The sequence below is a fragment of the Vicugna pacos genome, chromosome 21 (genome assembly GCF_048564905.1).
Source record: "Vicugna pacos chromosome 21, VicPac4, whole genome shotgun sequence".
NCBI classification, from domain to species: Eukaryota; Metazoa; Chordata; class Mammalia; order Artiodactyla; family Camelidae; genus Vicugna; species Vicugna pacos.
Genome location: NC_133007.1, coordinates 21,237,946 through 21,251,379, shown reverse-complemented (window position 1 = coordinate 21,251,379; position 13,434 = coordinate 21,237,946). Strand labels below are relative to the sequence as shown.

General features: G+C 36.4%; 1 protein-coding gene across 1 annotated transcript in view; it reads left to right on the top strand.

Annotated features, from left to right (window-relative positions):
• The window catches only part of SDHC (succinate dehydrogenase complex subunit C), a 28,220-nt gene that overhangs the window by 10,228 nt on the left and 4,558 nt on the right, over positions 1 to 13,434 (top strand). Inside the window, exon 4 of the mRNA XM_006215701.4 lies at positions 5,464 to 5,525. Coding sequence (XP_006215763.1) covers positions 5,464 to 5,525 — 62 coding nt within the window. The remainder of the gene's footprint in view (positions 1 to 5,463; positions 5,526 to 13,434) is intronic.

Sequence of the window (13,434 nt, the reverse complement as noted above, 5' to 3'; positions counted from 1 at the left end):
CCATGAAGTTGGGGTTTATTACCCTCTTGACATGTCAGTGTGTTTACCAGCCTGAAAACATCCCGAACCCTGTACTTTTGGGATTTGTATAGAGGCTTCATCACGTAAGCGGGATCAATTATTAACTCAATTTTTAGCCCTTCTCCCCCTCCTCAGGAGAAGGTGGGGGTGGGGCTGAAAGTTCCAAGTTTCTAGTCATGGTTTGGTCTTAGGTGACCAGCCGCCATCCAGAGTCACCTCATTAGAACAAAGATTGCTCTTATCACCTAGGAAATGCCAAGGGATATAGGAACTGTGTTAGGAACCAGAGTCAAAGACCAAGTAAAAAGATACTCCTAGCACCCCTGTCACTCAGGAGATTAAATAAGGGTTTTAGAAGGACTGTGTCAAGAACTGGGAACATATATATATGTATTTTTTTTTCTTTTTATTTCACAATTCTTATTTTGCCCCAAGAGTTAACACTGTTGCTCTGATTTATTTTGATGTTGCTTGTGCCAGACTTAGCTAGTGGGAGTTCTTGAAGATGGCTCCTGTGAAATCCAGATCTGGGTGCTAGATGTGCTCATTGCTGCCTGGATATCATTGCTCCGAGTCCCTTTCAGTAGGTAGAGCTAGGATATGTGTGTACACAAACGCACACATGTACATGTCTATATGTGAGTATATACATACATACATCTATTTCTGTTAATCTGTTGTTCTCAAAAGTAGCATTGATGGCTGCTCTGCTGGTGTTTTCCAAAAAAACCCTTGTAGATCTGCTCCTTTCTAGCTAACCCAGCAAAGCATCTTGAACTCTGCTGTCGTCTTTACTTGGGTTCTTGCCAGGAAGGCTCTCCATTTTTTAACCACCTCCACAAATACCACAACCCTTCAGATTTTTTCCAAGCCAGATTCCAGAAATAATTATGATTGCAGAAATTGGACATTCTACTACAACAGAAGACTAATAAGTGATCTCAATCCTTGCTACTTTATGGTAAAACTTTTTTTTTTTTAAGAGATGAAAGATTTGAGGGAGGATTATAATGATAAAGAACTTCTTAAATTATTTTGAATTTATATTTAAAGCCCAAGCCTTTTTTCATAGGTCATATAACAAATGGTAATAACCTGGTGAGTGAGTCTTCACCTTGTTTTCTTTTCTGGTTATGAAACTTTAGATATACTTGTGAGAAAAAGAAAAGGGGAACATGGAGCTGTTTCCGAAGTGACATGTCTAGGAAAGATGTTTGAAATATCTGGAATCATGTATTTTCTTTTACTAACTTACAGTTTTTTGGAGGTAGCATGGGAGTACATGGTTCAATTAGCATTTTCTGAAGTATTCTTTTTCTCTTAACAAATTATATGTTTATCAAAACAAAAGTGTATATAAGAATTAAGTTATTAAGAAAACAAGTCATTCAAAATAACATTAGAAAAAATTTTTAAAAACTTAGAGTTGGAGGGGTTCTTAAAATATAATTTAATCTTCAGCCTCATTGGCTTTTAAGAGTACTGCTTGGGACTTTGATATTCTATTAAGTTTCTGTGGATAGTTGTGTGGGGCTGGCCAACATGCAGATGACACTGTAGGCCCTCAAGTCCTGGATAACCAAAGCAACTTGACTTTTATGTGTTTTATATATTGGGATTTTGCATTTGAAGAAAGAGTGCTGCTCAAAAAAAAAAAGTTTAAAAGCCACTATTGTACCTAATGGGTGAATTTCATAAATAGTTGTCTGCCTATGCCTGCATACCTCCAGTGACAAGGAACTGGCTATCACCCTTTTCCAATTTGGGAATTTCTTCTTGTCAGAAAGACTCTTATTTATTGAGCTTATTACAGCTCATATCTTCTATACAGTGGCTCTAGTTCTACCTTGAACCATATAAAATGGATCTAAGCCCAGTTTTTTTCTGACAACCTTTATTGATATTGAACATCTTTTCATTTGTTTAAAGGCCATTTGTATATCTTCTTTGGAGAAATGTATATTCATGTCCTATGGTCTTTATTAAATTGGGTTGTCTGTTAACTATTTTTAACTTTTTAAAAAATTGTGGTAAAGTATACATAACATAAAATTTGTCAGTTTAGCCATTTTTAAGTGTACAGTCAGTGACATTAAGTACATTTACATTGTTGTGCACCCATCACCACTGTCCATTTCCAGAATCCTTTCGTCTTCCCAAACTGAAACTTTATACCCATTAAACAATAATTCCCATTCCCCTCTGCCCCCAGCCCCTGGCAACAGCCATTCAAGTTTCTGTCTCTATAAATTTGACTACTCTAGGTACTTAATAAAGTAGAGTTGTACAATGTTTGTCCTTTTGTGTCTGGCCTATTTCACTTGGCGTAGTATCTTCAAGGTTCATTCATATTGAAGAAAGTATTAGAATTTCATTTCTTTATAAAGCTGAATAATATCTTATTATATGTATATATCACATTTTGTTTATCCATTCATCTGTCCATGGACATTTGGCTTGTTTCCACCTTTTGGCTATTAATGAATAGTGCTGCTATGAACATAGGTGTACAGATATCTCTTTGAGTCTCCTGCTTTCAATTTTTTGGGGTATATCCTAGAAGTGGAATTGCTGGATCATATGTTAATTCTATATTTTTTTTAACATTTTTTATTGATTTATAATCATTTTACAATGTTGTGTCAAATTCCAGTGTTCACAATTTTTCAGTCATTCATGGACATATACACACTCATTGTCACATTTTTTTCTCTGTGATTTATCATAACATTTTGTGTATATTTCCCTGTGCTATACAGTGTAATCTTGTTTATCTGTTCTACAGTTTTGAAATCCCAGTCTATCCCTTCCCACCCTCTACCCCCCTGGTAACCACAAGTCTGTATTCTCTGTCCATGAGTCTTTAGATGGTAATTCTATATTTAATTTTTGGAGGAACCAACATACTATTCTCCACAGCGGCTGCACTGTTTACACTTCTACCAGCAGGGCACGAGGGTTCCAATTTCTCCATATCCTCCCCAGTATTTGTGATTTGCTGTTTTTGTTGTTGTTTTAGTAATAGTCATCCAAATGGATATGAAGAGGTATCTCATTGTGGTTTTGACTGGCATTTTTCTGATGATTAGTGATGTTGAGCATCTTTTCATATACTTATTGGCCATTTATATATATTCTTTGCTTTTTACTTCCCTGGTGGTATTGTTTGCAACATGATTGTTATTATTTGCTAAAATTCGTATATCTTACGTCTCTAGCTTTTCCTTGATTAACAATCTACTAACGATCAAAAAAGGAAAAAAAATTAATACACTTCAAATCAGTAGATGCTTGTTAATTGCTCACAGTGTGCCTGGTTCTCTTAGGAGTTGGAAATACAAAGATGAATTATATATTATATATGTACATATAAAAGATATGTTCAAAAGGATCTCTGTATTTCCTGAAAAAAATTTTCCTAAGGAAATTCATACTGGCTCCTAGTGATCATCTTTTCTGTAGGTGAATTAAAGCAATTTTGATTTTCTATGCTAGACTCTTAACTAATGTTCAAACAGGAAGTAGTGGAGATGACCTGTCTCTGCTCTGATGTTTGAGGCCTCAGCCAGAAAACATGAAGGTTGGAGGCTGAAATAATCTGAAGATCCATTTACTCATATATTTTGGGTTGATTCTGGCTATTAGAAGGGCCTTCATTTTCTCTCTACATGGGTCTTTCGACATAATCTCTCTGAATAGGCTGTTTCTCAATTATAGCATGATAGAGGGAGGAATAGATGAAGGGACAGAGGGATGGAGGGAGGGAAAGTGATTTGGAAATTGTGCAGTGTCAGTTCTGCTGCATTCTCTATCTTGAGGCAGTCAGTCATGAAGTCCTGCCCAGATTCAAGGGGCTAAATATAAAAACTTACCTGATAAGGACTGACAAGATTTTGGAAGATCATGTGGGACTGGAAATAATATCATGGTTATTGGAAAATAAAATCTTCCTTACCTTCTCAGTAATAGGTTAACCAGGCTATGTTTTTAACCATTTTTTAAAAAATTAGGATAACATTTGACTTTGTATCACTTCCATTTCCATTGTAGTCTTTCTTAAAGATTATGAGAACAGTACATATGTTTCATGTGTTAGCTCTTTCAGTCATGGGATTTAATTCATCTGGCCAGGAGCCCTAAGTGCATTTGGAATACTAAGCAATGTCTTATAATTTCCCCACTTTTTTTTTTTTCCAATTCTCCTAAGTCAATATTTGTTCTGTCTTTTTCAGTCTGATAATCATTCTCTTTAATAAATAAAATAGTTGAGCAATCTGCTTTGCACTCTGTCATCCATTAACATAAAATTGTCAATCCTAGTTAGCAGGCTTTCTTTCCCTGAATACAATTTTAAAAGCCCCTTTTTGTTGTCCTTGACATTTTTGCAAGCCTCAGCTCATTCTGGGGTTTAGTCTCCTGATTCTTCTAACCAAATTATACCATTGTTCTCTGCTTGTCTTTTGTTATGTGGCACTTCTTCTGCCTTTTATATTTATCCTGTTAAATCTGAGTTAATCAGAGTGGTGGTGTCTAGCCATTTTTTTTGGTTTCTTTCGACATTACTCCTTTCTTACTGTGACTATTTTTACATAGAACTTCTTTCTGAGATCTTTTCTACCTACTTGGGTTGCTTCTCTTTATAGTGTGTGGAGTATGTGGTCTGATTATGCTCAGCATTCTCTATATGAGCTGACTTTCCAGGATGAATGTTAACTTTATCCAAAGACTCCTGTTCTTTCTATTTCACTAACCAGTTTGCTCTTGATCATGAGAACTAGGTCCAGAATATAGCAGTGTTGGTTGTCCTATGGAAATGCTTTGGCAAATTGACAGATCAGAACATGATTTAAAAGGAGTTTGATAACAAAGTATTTCAAAACTATTGTGGATTAAGAAACATATACTAAATCCAGCAAAATCAGATTTAAAATTTGGGATAGGTAATTTATTAGGGAATGAATGGTATGCTCAATTCGGTTATTTTGGGGTACATAATAAGAGAGTTAAAGAATGACTTATGTTATATGAAATTGGGTAAATAAAGCTCACTTAGGTTTTCTCCTACTTCTGTCTTATGACTGGAAAAACAGAAGGACCCAGGTGGTTGTATTCTGTTTTTTAACTGAATGCAACTTTAATTGGTGTCTTTGACCCATGTTGTTTCTTATATGAAAGGAGGAGTTTGAGTTTTTATCGATTCCTCCTCTCAGCTCTGTTAGTGATGCGGTCTGGTAAAAGGAAGGGACGCATCTCCTTAAATAAATTAGTTTTCTTATTTTCAAATTAGAAAGTGAAAACACAGGAAGGTGAAAGCTGTTTGTTTTTTTTTTTGTGATAAACAGTGCCTATTTCTGAAGTAGTTTCTATTTTCTTTGCCAAAATGGACTGTCCTGTGGTGTCATCTGTTCCTATTTTTAATTGTCTTGGTGTATTTCTTTGCAGTTGGTCTCTTCCCATGGTGATGTCCATTTGCCACCGTGGCACTGGTGTTGCCTTGAGTGCAGGTATGTGTTTGTCTTTTTACGTGAACATGAATACGTGCACACACACACTTCTTTGAAGAAAGTTGCTATTTCTGTGGCTCTTGGCAGTGCCTCCTTTGCAGCTCAGCAACTTGATTTAGAGAAAATGATAAGGCCACTTATACTTACTGTTAATTTGTTTCTTTAACAATTAGTTATGAGTTCCCACTATGCTCAGGTTCTTTTCTTAGCCAATTTTTAAATCATCCCTAGCACATCCTGATACTGTATTTATTGGCATTACAGAGAACAGAGATAGAAATGTATTGGAGTTGGGCTAGCTGACTGAACACTGACCAGACCCAGTTCAAGATTAGTCACCAACCTTATTCTTTCAGAAACTCAAGTTTTAGCGCCCATATTTTGTCACTTAGAATTGATCCTGTGCAAAAAGCTTAACTCATTCTCCAATCTCAAAAAATCTGGCTTAAAAACAAGAATGTCTATTTATTTATGTATGTATGTATGTATGTATGTATGTATATATATAATATGAAATACAGCTGCAGAGTGAATTGCTGGTCTTAGTATATCCTTTTTGGGTGGTAAGATTTATTACAGGTAGAAGTAAAGATTATAATCAGGTTTCTAGGATCTGATGGCTCTTTCCATAGTAGGGAGGTAGTTTATAAGAGGATCAGCTATATTTAAATTTTTTCTCTGGTTAGTGCTGGAGTCATGGACATATTTTTGTTTTTCATAATCTCCTTCAGGGCCCCTCCTAGGCTTCTGTAGAGTATGTCATCAGCCGGACTGGTGGCTTAAATATTGGTATCCTGTATTTAGGGAGCTGCTGCTGAGACATTGGAGAAATTATCTAGAACTAAGTCTCTGCTATTCACAACTAGACTGGTTTTGTTGATAATCAAGTAAGGATAGGAGCTCCTATGTAAGATCTAATATTATCATTCCTATGTTATCATTCCTTTGTTTGGTAAAGGGATGATGGAATGCTGGATTGGTATTGCCTAGGAGTCTTGTAGTTTCTGAATTTTAACCTACTTTCACTGAAATAATGGGGTAAATTTCTAGATTAGTCTATTCTAATGTAAATTCATAGTTACTTTATTTCTGCTTACTTAGAATCTTATAATTTTTGATTGAAGCTTTTTGCTTAGTTTGGTAGTAATAAGAAGCAGATTTAGTCCTAAAAATCATTGGAAGGAAAAGAGCAGTTTATTTATTAGGCTATGGTTTCTATTGTTATGTCAGTATATTTATCACCACTGAATGAAAAATAAAGGATGTTGACTCTTTTTTTTTTCCATCTTTACCCCTTTGAATGACCTTATGTTGATTAGCATGTATCCTTTTCTTCCCAAACCTTCTCCCTTAATTCCATAATAGAACGTAGTATCTGTTTTTGTGGTAGTAGTAATCATATTTCCCTCAAATACTGAAGGTCCCTACCTCAAAACTGGAAGGGAACAGATTTTTCCTGGGTGGATGACTCAGGCAACTTAGTTACCACTTTAAACCTCAGTTTATTCCTTGAAAAATGGGAATATTAATAATGCCTATTCCAGAATTGATGGGATTTCAAAAAACTACACTGTTGTTGAGTTATAAAAACAGGGATGAGAAGTATGATAAATTTAATAGCAACGTCTCTTAGAAGATGTTGTGCACTGGACCAAATGGCAAGAATTGGATCGTTGTTTGACCTAAAGTGAAGTCAGTCCCAGCAACTGTGATCTTTGCATTCTTGTGGTTCTCCTCCAATCTGGTTTTCACACAACAGCAAGAAAAATAAAAATCTTTTGAAAAGAAATTGTATCAGGTTATGCTTAGAATATTCCTATTGCTGTATTTGCCTTTATACTTAGATTAAAATTCAAATCTCTGCCATGCTCTTCCTGAACTTGCCCTTTCCCTACCCCTCCTGCCATTCCTCCCCTTGCTTACTCTGCTTTAGCCACACTGCTCTTTGAATTCCTTGAAACAGGTAAAATGCTTTCTCATCCCAGAGCCATTGCATATTTTGTTCCCTTGATTTGAAATGTCCACCTGTAGCTCTTGCTGTGCAGTGCATGTTAGTTCCTTCTTATCCCTTAGATCTTAAGAAAACTGTCAACTCAAAGAGTACTTTCTTGCCCCCGTATCTAAAGTAGTAGCTCCTGTTTCTGTTTCTAGTTCTGTTGTTAATTATCTTGTTAATTTTCTATTTCACAGCACTATTCCTTCATAGTTCTTTTTGTACTGATTGTTTCTATCATAGCTTTTATTACATAACTTGTAGTTATTTTGTTTGCTTTTTATAAGTTTGTCTCTTTTATTAGTCTGTAAGCTCTTCAGAGAATGGGAGCTGCACCTATCTTATTCATACCCTGTAGCATTCAATAGATGCTTAGTAAATCTTTATTTACTAAATGAATACACCCATGTAATTCATTTTGCCCATAGTGGTCATTTCAGAAATGTTCATTCCTCCTAACTTCTAATTAACCTCCTGTTATGCATTTGAAATTGGATAGTGGTAATAATAGACTCTACCTTTAAGGGTACAAGAGTCTATGGAGTAAGACAAATAGATATTTATAATACACCGTGATAACTTTTTAATAAAGATAGGAGGTCCCAGAGGAGAGACCAACTCTGAAGGAGTTGGAGAGCTGGAAAGAAGAATGGGTAGGAGAGTTCATGAAAAGGAGGTGGAGGAGGACATTCCAACATTGAAACTACCTTATGCAGAGGCACAGGGTTTGGAAAGCACCTAGAGTCCTGGATAATGATAACTAGGTCTGCTTGTTTAAGAGTAGTGTTATCGGAGAAGTGGCAAAAGATCAGACTGGAAATTGCACCAGACAGTAAAGGACTTTGCTGTGCTGAGAAGTTGGAACTAGATCCCGTAGACCATGGAAAGTCCTAAAAGATTCATGTTCTCATTTGTTTCAGTAACAGAACGAGCTGGCCTAGACAAATCCATGATTAGACGTTCATTCAGACTGTTGAGATTTTGTGGCCAACATATAAATTCCAAAAAACATGTTGAACTAAAAAATAAAAAGCATAGTTTGACATTGGTAGAATTTACTGAAAAAGAACTTTGCAAATAATCCTTTAAAAGTTGGAAGGAGGTGGCTAGTAACATTCTTCTGTTCTGTAGAGATTAAAATACTCATGATTTTTCATAGTGATGGATCATATAAAAATCTAGATTAAATTAGGCAAATTCTTTGAGAAGGTAGATAGCTGAAGCTGCAGTTTGAATGGGGCTGGGTTAGGGTAATCAACATGCAACCATATAACAATAAAAAATGAGATTAGAAAAAATACGAGTGCTAAACAACAGATATTTTAGAGGAATGCATTGTATATTAACTTGAATGGGTATAAGAATAGTCCTGAATATTTTGGCTGACCTTTAAAAACAGGTCAGATTGGAGAATCAGAACTTCAGTGAGAGATTACCTGAATGTATAGGCAAACCTACTACTCAGGCGGTCAGCTGCTTTTCTAGAAAAGCCAAAGGACTTATATATTTATAAAGTAACTGATGAAACATTGAAATGGCTGCTTTTTCTTTTTCTTTCAGAGCTTTTCGTGAGATGGCACATGAGTTTTTGATTCTCAAATATGATGTGCTATACATTAGGAATCCTGGTCATTCCAGACTGAGGCAGTGTAGAGAAACTGAAAAGAGCACAAACTTTGAAGTTAGATAGATCCGAGTCCAGTTCCATCTCTGTCACTAACTAGTTACTATATCATCCATCACTTCCTTTTCTCCATCACTTCCTTTTCTGCTTATGATAATGTCTAGTTAGGATTGTGAGGATTAAATTAAATACTACATGTAAAGTTCCAGCTATAAATCAGGGTTCCCATGACCCCTTCCTTAGGTCTGATAATTTGCCAGCACTCAGGAAAACACTTTATTTACACACACTGGTTTTAAAAATAAAGGATGCATCTCCTTTATTTTAAAAACCAAGTGGAGGAGATACATAGGGCAAGGTATGGGCAAGTAGAGAGGGGGTTTTTATAGCAGCTTCATTGCCTGGGTAGGATTGATTAAATCATTGGCTATTGTTGATTAGCTCAATCACTGGCCACTCTCCTCCCCCAGAGGTGTGGGGGGAGTGGATGAGGATAAGAAAGGGAAGGGAGGTATAGGACTGAAAGTTCCAGTCCTCAGATCATGCCTTGGTCTTTCAGACAACTAGCCCCCATCCTGAAGCTGTCCAGTCACCCATCCCAACCCCAAAGCTACCAGTCATCTCATTAGCATACAGAAAACCACTCTTAACACTCCAGAGATTCCGAGGGTTTTTAGGAGCTGTGTGCTAGGAACTGGGGGAAAAGACCAAATGTGTACTTTTTATTGTATCACATCTTCAAACGAGGAATATCAGAAGTCAGTCAGTCAGAAGTGACTTTGGCCAAAGCTTTCCTCATTACAAATGAAAAATATATGAGAGGAAATTAAATATGACATTTCCTAAGTCCTCCTCTGATGTCTAGTGTATTGGGTAGCAGGAAATAGCCTCTCCTTTTAGAACCTGAGCACCTGAGGAGGGACTCCTAACAGCTGAACAATTTAAATTAGGAAAACAAAGCCTCTGAAGCTGTCCCACCTAATCACTAAGAAAAATTAAATGGTGTTTTCACTTGGCTGCCAAGACTAGCCTCAGCCTGCTCCACTGCAGTTAAGTGCTATATAAGAACTGTGCAGATTGTCAGTAAGTCCTAGTGCCACTTCCAGAAGCTAACATAAGCTCTTTTAGACAACTTCTTCTAGCAAAAAACCCCTGCAGATGTCACTGCAGAAGAAAATAAAAACATCTAAAAGGGCCTTGGTGGAGCTGTTCCAAATGATGATTAAAACTCAAGTTGACAGCACTTGATTGCTCTTTTAATATAAAATGTTGTCAAACTAATCTCATGATGTATTCTGCTAGACTGCTTCTCTGCAGCCTGGACTGGGGAGCAGGAATGGGAGAGGTCAGAAGTATTCATGCATTGAGGGAAAATAAAGCATTTCTGAGAAGGATTTTCTCTTCTGGTGACAATTAGATTTTCCAGGTCATCCCATCTTGGCAATTCAAGGACTAAGATATAGCAGTCATGAGGTAGGAAGGGATGAGGATGAGATTTTTAGCTACAAATGATCAGACGTTTTCTGAGAGGTAAAGATTAAATATTCCAAATATTAATGTAAATGATAAATCAGAACTCAGCTAGCTTTAGACCTTTATTCAGCTGCTTATTGAATATCTTTACTTTGATCTTCTTTAGGCACCTTGAATTCAAATATGTATACTTTAAATTGAACTTAACTTTCCTTCCTCCCAAAGTATCAACATCAATCTCCCAACAAATCAAAACTGATCTAAACTAAAAACAGCCTACATTTCCTTTGTTCTCTGTGTGGGTGAAGGGCATTATCTATTCAGTAGCTCATGTAAACTACCATCCTTGACTTACCTCATTTACTTGCTACCCTCAAATTTTACCTCCTTTATATCTTTCTTGGTTGTCCCTTCTCTGTTCTCCCTCATCTTTTCCCCTCACCCAGTTATTATCTTTGGTCAAGCTAGTACTGTTTTACCAACTGGAGACTTGAAATTAACATGGCCTCCTATTCAGACTTCCTGCCTCCATTCTGACTCCTCATCCAGGCCATCCCCTTATTGCTGCCAGGTTGATTTTTTTAAAGGGCATATCTGATCATACCACCCTCTAGTTTAAAAACTCTTTAATAACTCTCCAGTTCTATTAAGAATGGCATGGGGGAGGATATAGCTCAAGTGGTAGAGCACATGCCTGGTGTGCACAAGGTCCTGGGCTCAATCCCCAGTACCTCCTCTAGAAAGAAAGGAAGAAAACTAATTACTTCCCCCCTCAAAAAAAAAAAAAACAAACAAAAAAGCAAAACAAACAAACAAAAAGAATGGCATTAGGCCCAAGTAACCCTCCCCTCCTTCTGAGGCCATGGCAGATCATTTTTTCTGTGTAAGATGTGGCCTAAGAATCCTTCTCACTATTAACACTTTAGGTAACCACTATTAATTGATATGGATTGGCACTGAGATGAAGTCTGTCATCCCTGACCAACAGGATCAAGTTTAAACTCTCGTTTAGCATATAAGTTCCTTTATGATTGAGCCTTGTGTCCTGCCACTCTACACTTCCCTGACCCCTAATCTCTGTCCTCAAAATTCAGCTTAAATACAACTCAGAAAAGTCTTTTCAGGATCCTCTACCCCTCTTACTAGATGGATTTTGATTCTTCTGCTTTGTGTTCCTTAGCATCCTGTGTACACGTGTACCTTTGTTACAGTGCTGTCATGGTGCTGGTGCTCTTTAGCACCATACCCTGTACTGTGGATTGAGTTACTTAAATGTCTGCTGCTAGACTCTAAGCTTCTTAAGGCAGATGCCATGTCTTGGTTTTTCTTGCCATAAGTTTAGCACAGGTTTAGCACATAGGATGCTTTCAATAAATGTCTGTGAAGGAAATGTGAGTGCATGTTTGCTACATTTGACAGCAGTAGAATAGAATGGACCTCTAGACGTTATACTCTCTGCATGCTGTTTTCCATTCCCTGTTTCTGTAGTTGTTTCATGTTCTTTAAGATCTGGGAAAGGGTTGGCATAACCATCTCAATCAATAACCTTACTGTTAGAATATTCCTTCTATTGTTTAATTGTCATGATTTTAACCACTCTCCTGCCTTGAATAGAAATGGAGAGTTAAATGCTTGCTAAAACAATCCAGTATATTTTCGACAGGTGTGCTTTTTCACCCTGCTATAGAATTACTCTATGATGAGCCACAGCTATTGATGGAAATGTGTAGGAATTGAAAGTAGGTAACAACTATTGTGGTAGAGATTGTTTCTTTTAACAGCTTTATTGAAACAGTTTATATACCTTGCTGTTCACATATTCAGAGTTTACATTTCAGTGGTTTTTAGTATATTCAGAGTTGTGCAACAATTACCATAATCAATTTAGAACATTTTCATCATCCCAAAAGAAAACCCCATGTCTGTTAGCAGTCACTCCCCATTCCCCCACCAGCCCTCCAGCTGAAGGTAACCACTTATCTCCTTTGTCTCTTATAGACTTATCTATACTGAACGTTTCATACAAATGAAATCATACAATATGTGGTCTTTTGTGACTGGTGTCTTTTGCTTAGCATAATGTTTTCAAAGTTCTGACATGTTGTAGCATGTGTCAGTACTTCATTTCTTTTTATTGCTGAATATTCCATTGTATGTATACACCATGTTTAATTTAGCCATTCATCGACGAAATTTGCATTGTTTCCACTTTGGGACTTTTGTGAATAATGCTACTGTTAATATTTGTGTACAGGTTTTTGTGTGGGCTTCTGTTTCATTTCTTTTGGTTGTACACCTAAGAGTGGAATTGCTGGGTCATACAATAACTAAACATTTTGAGGAACTGCCAGATTGTTTTCAAAGTGGCTGCACTATTTCAGATTCCTACCAGCAACATAGGAGGGTTCTGATTTCTCTATATCCTTGCCAACACTTGTTATTATGTATCTTTTTATATTTTATATATATATAACTTTGTCTTTGTTGTTGTGTTGTGTTATTAAATATAAGTTAAATATATTTGATACTTATGTAAATGTGTATACTCTAGGTAAATGTATAGAGAGTTTTATATTTAGATATATTATAGTTGTCCCTCGGGATTGGTTCCAGGACCCCCTGCAGATACCAAAATATGTAGATGCTAAAGTCATATAAAATGGCATGGTATTTGTATATAACCTGTGCACATCCTCTCCTGTACTTTAAATCATCTCTAGATTAATTATAATACCTAATACATTGTAAGTGCTATGTAAATAGTTGCCAGTTTGTGGCAAATTCAAGTTTTGATTTTTGGAACTTTCTGGAATTTTTTC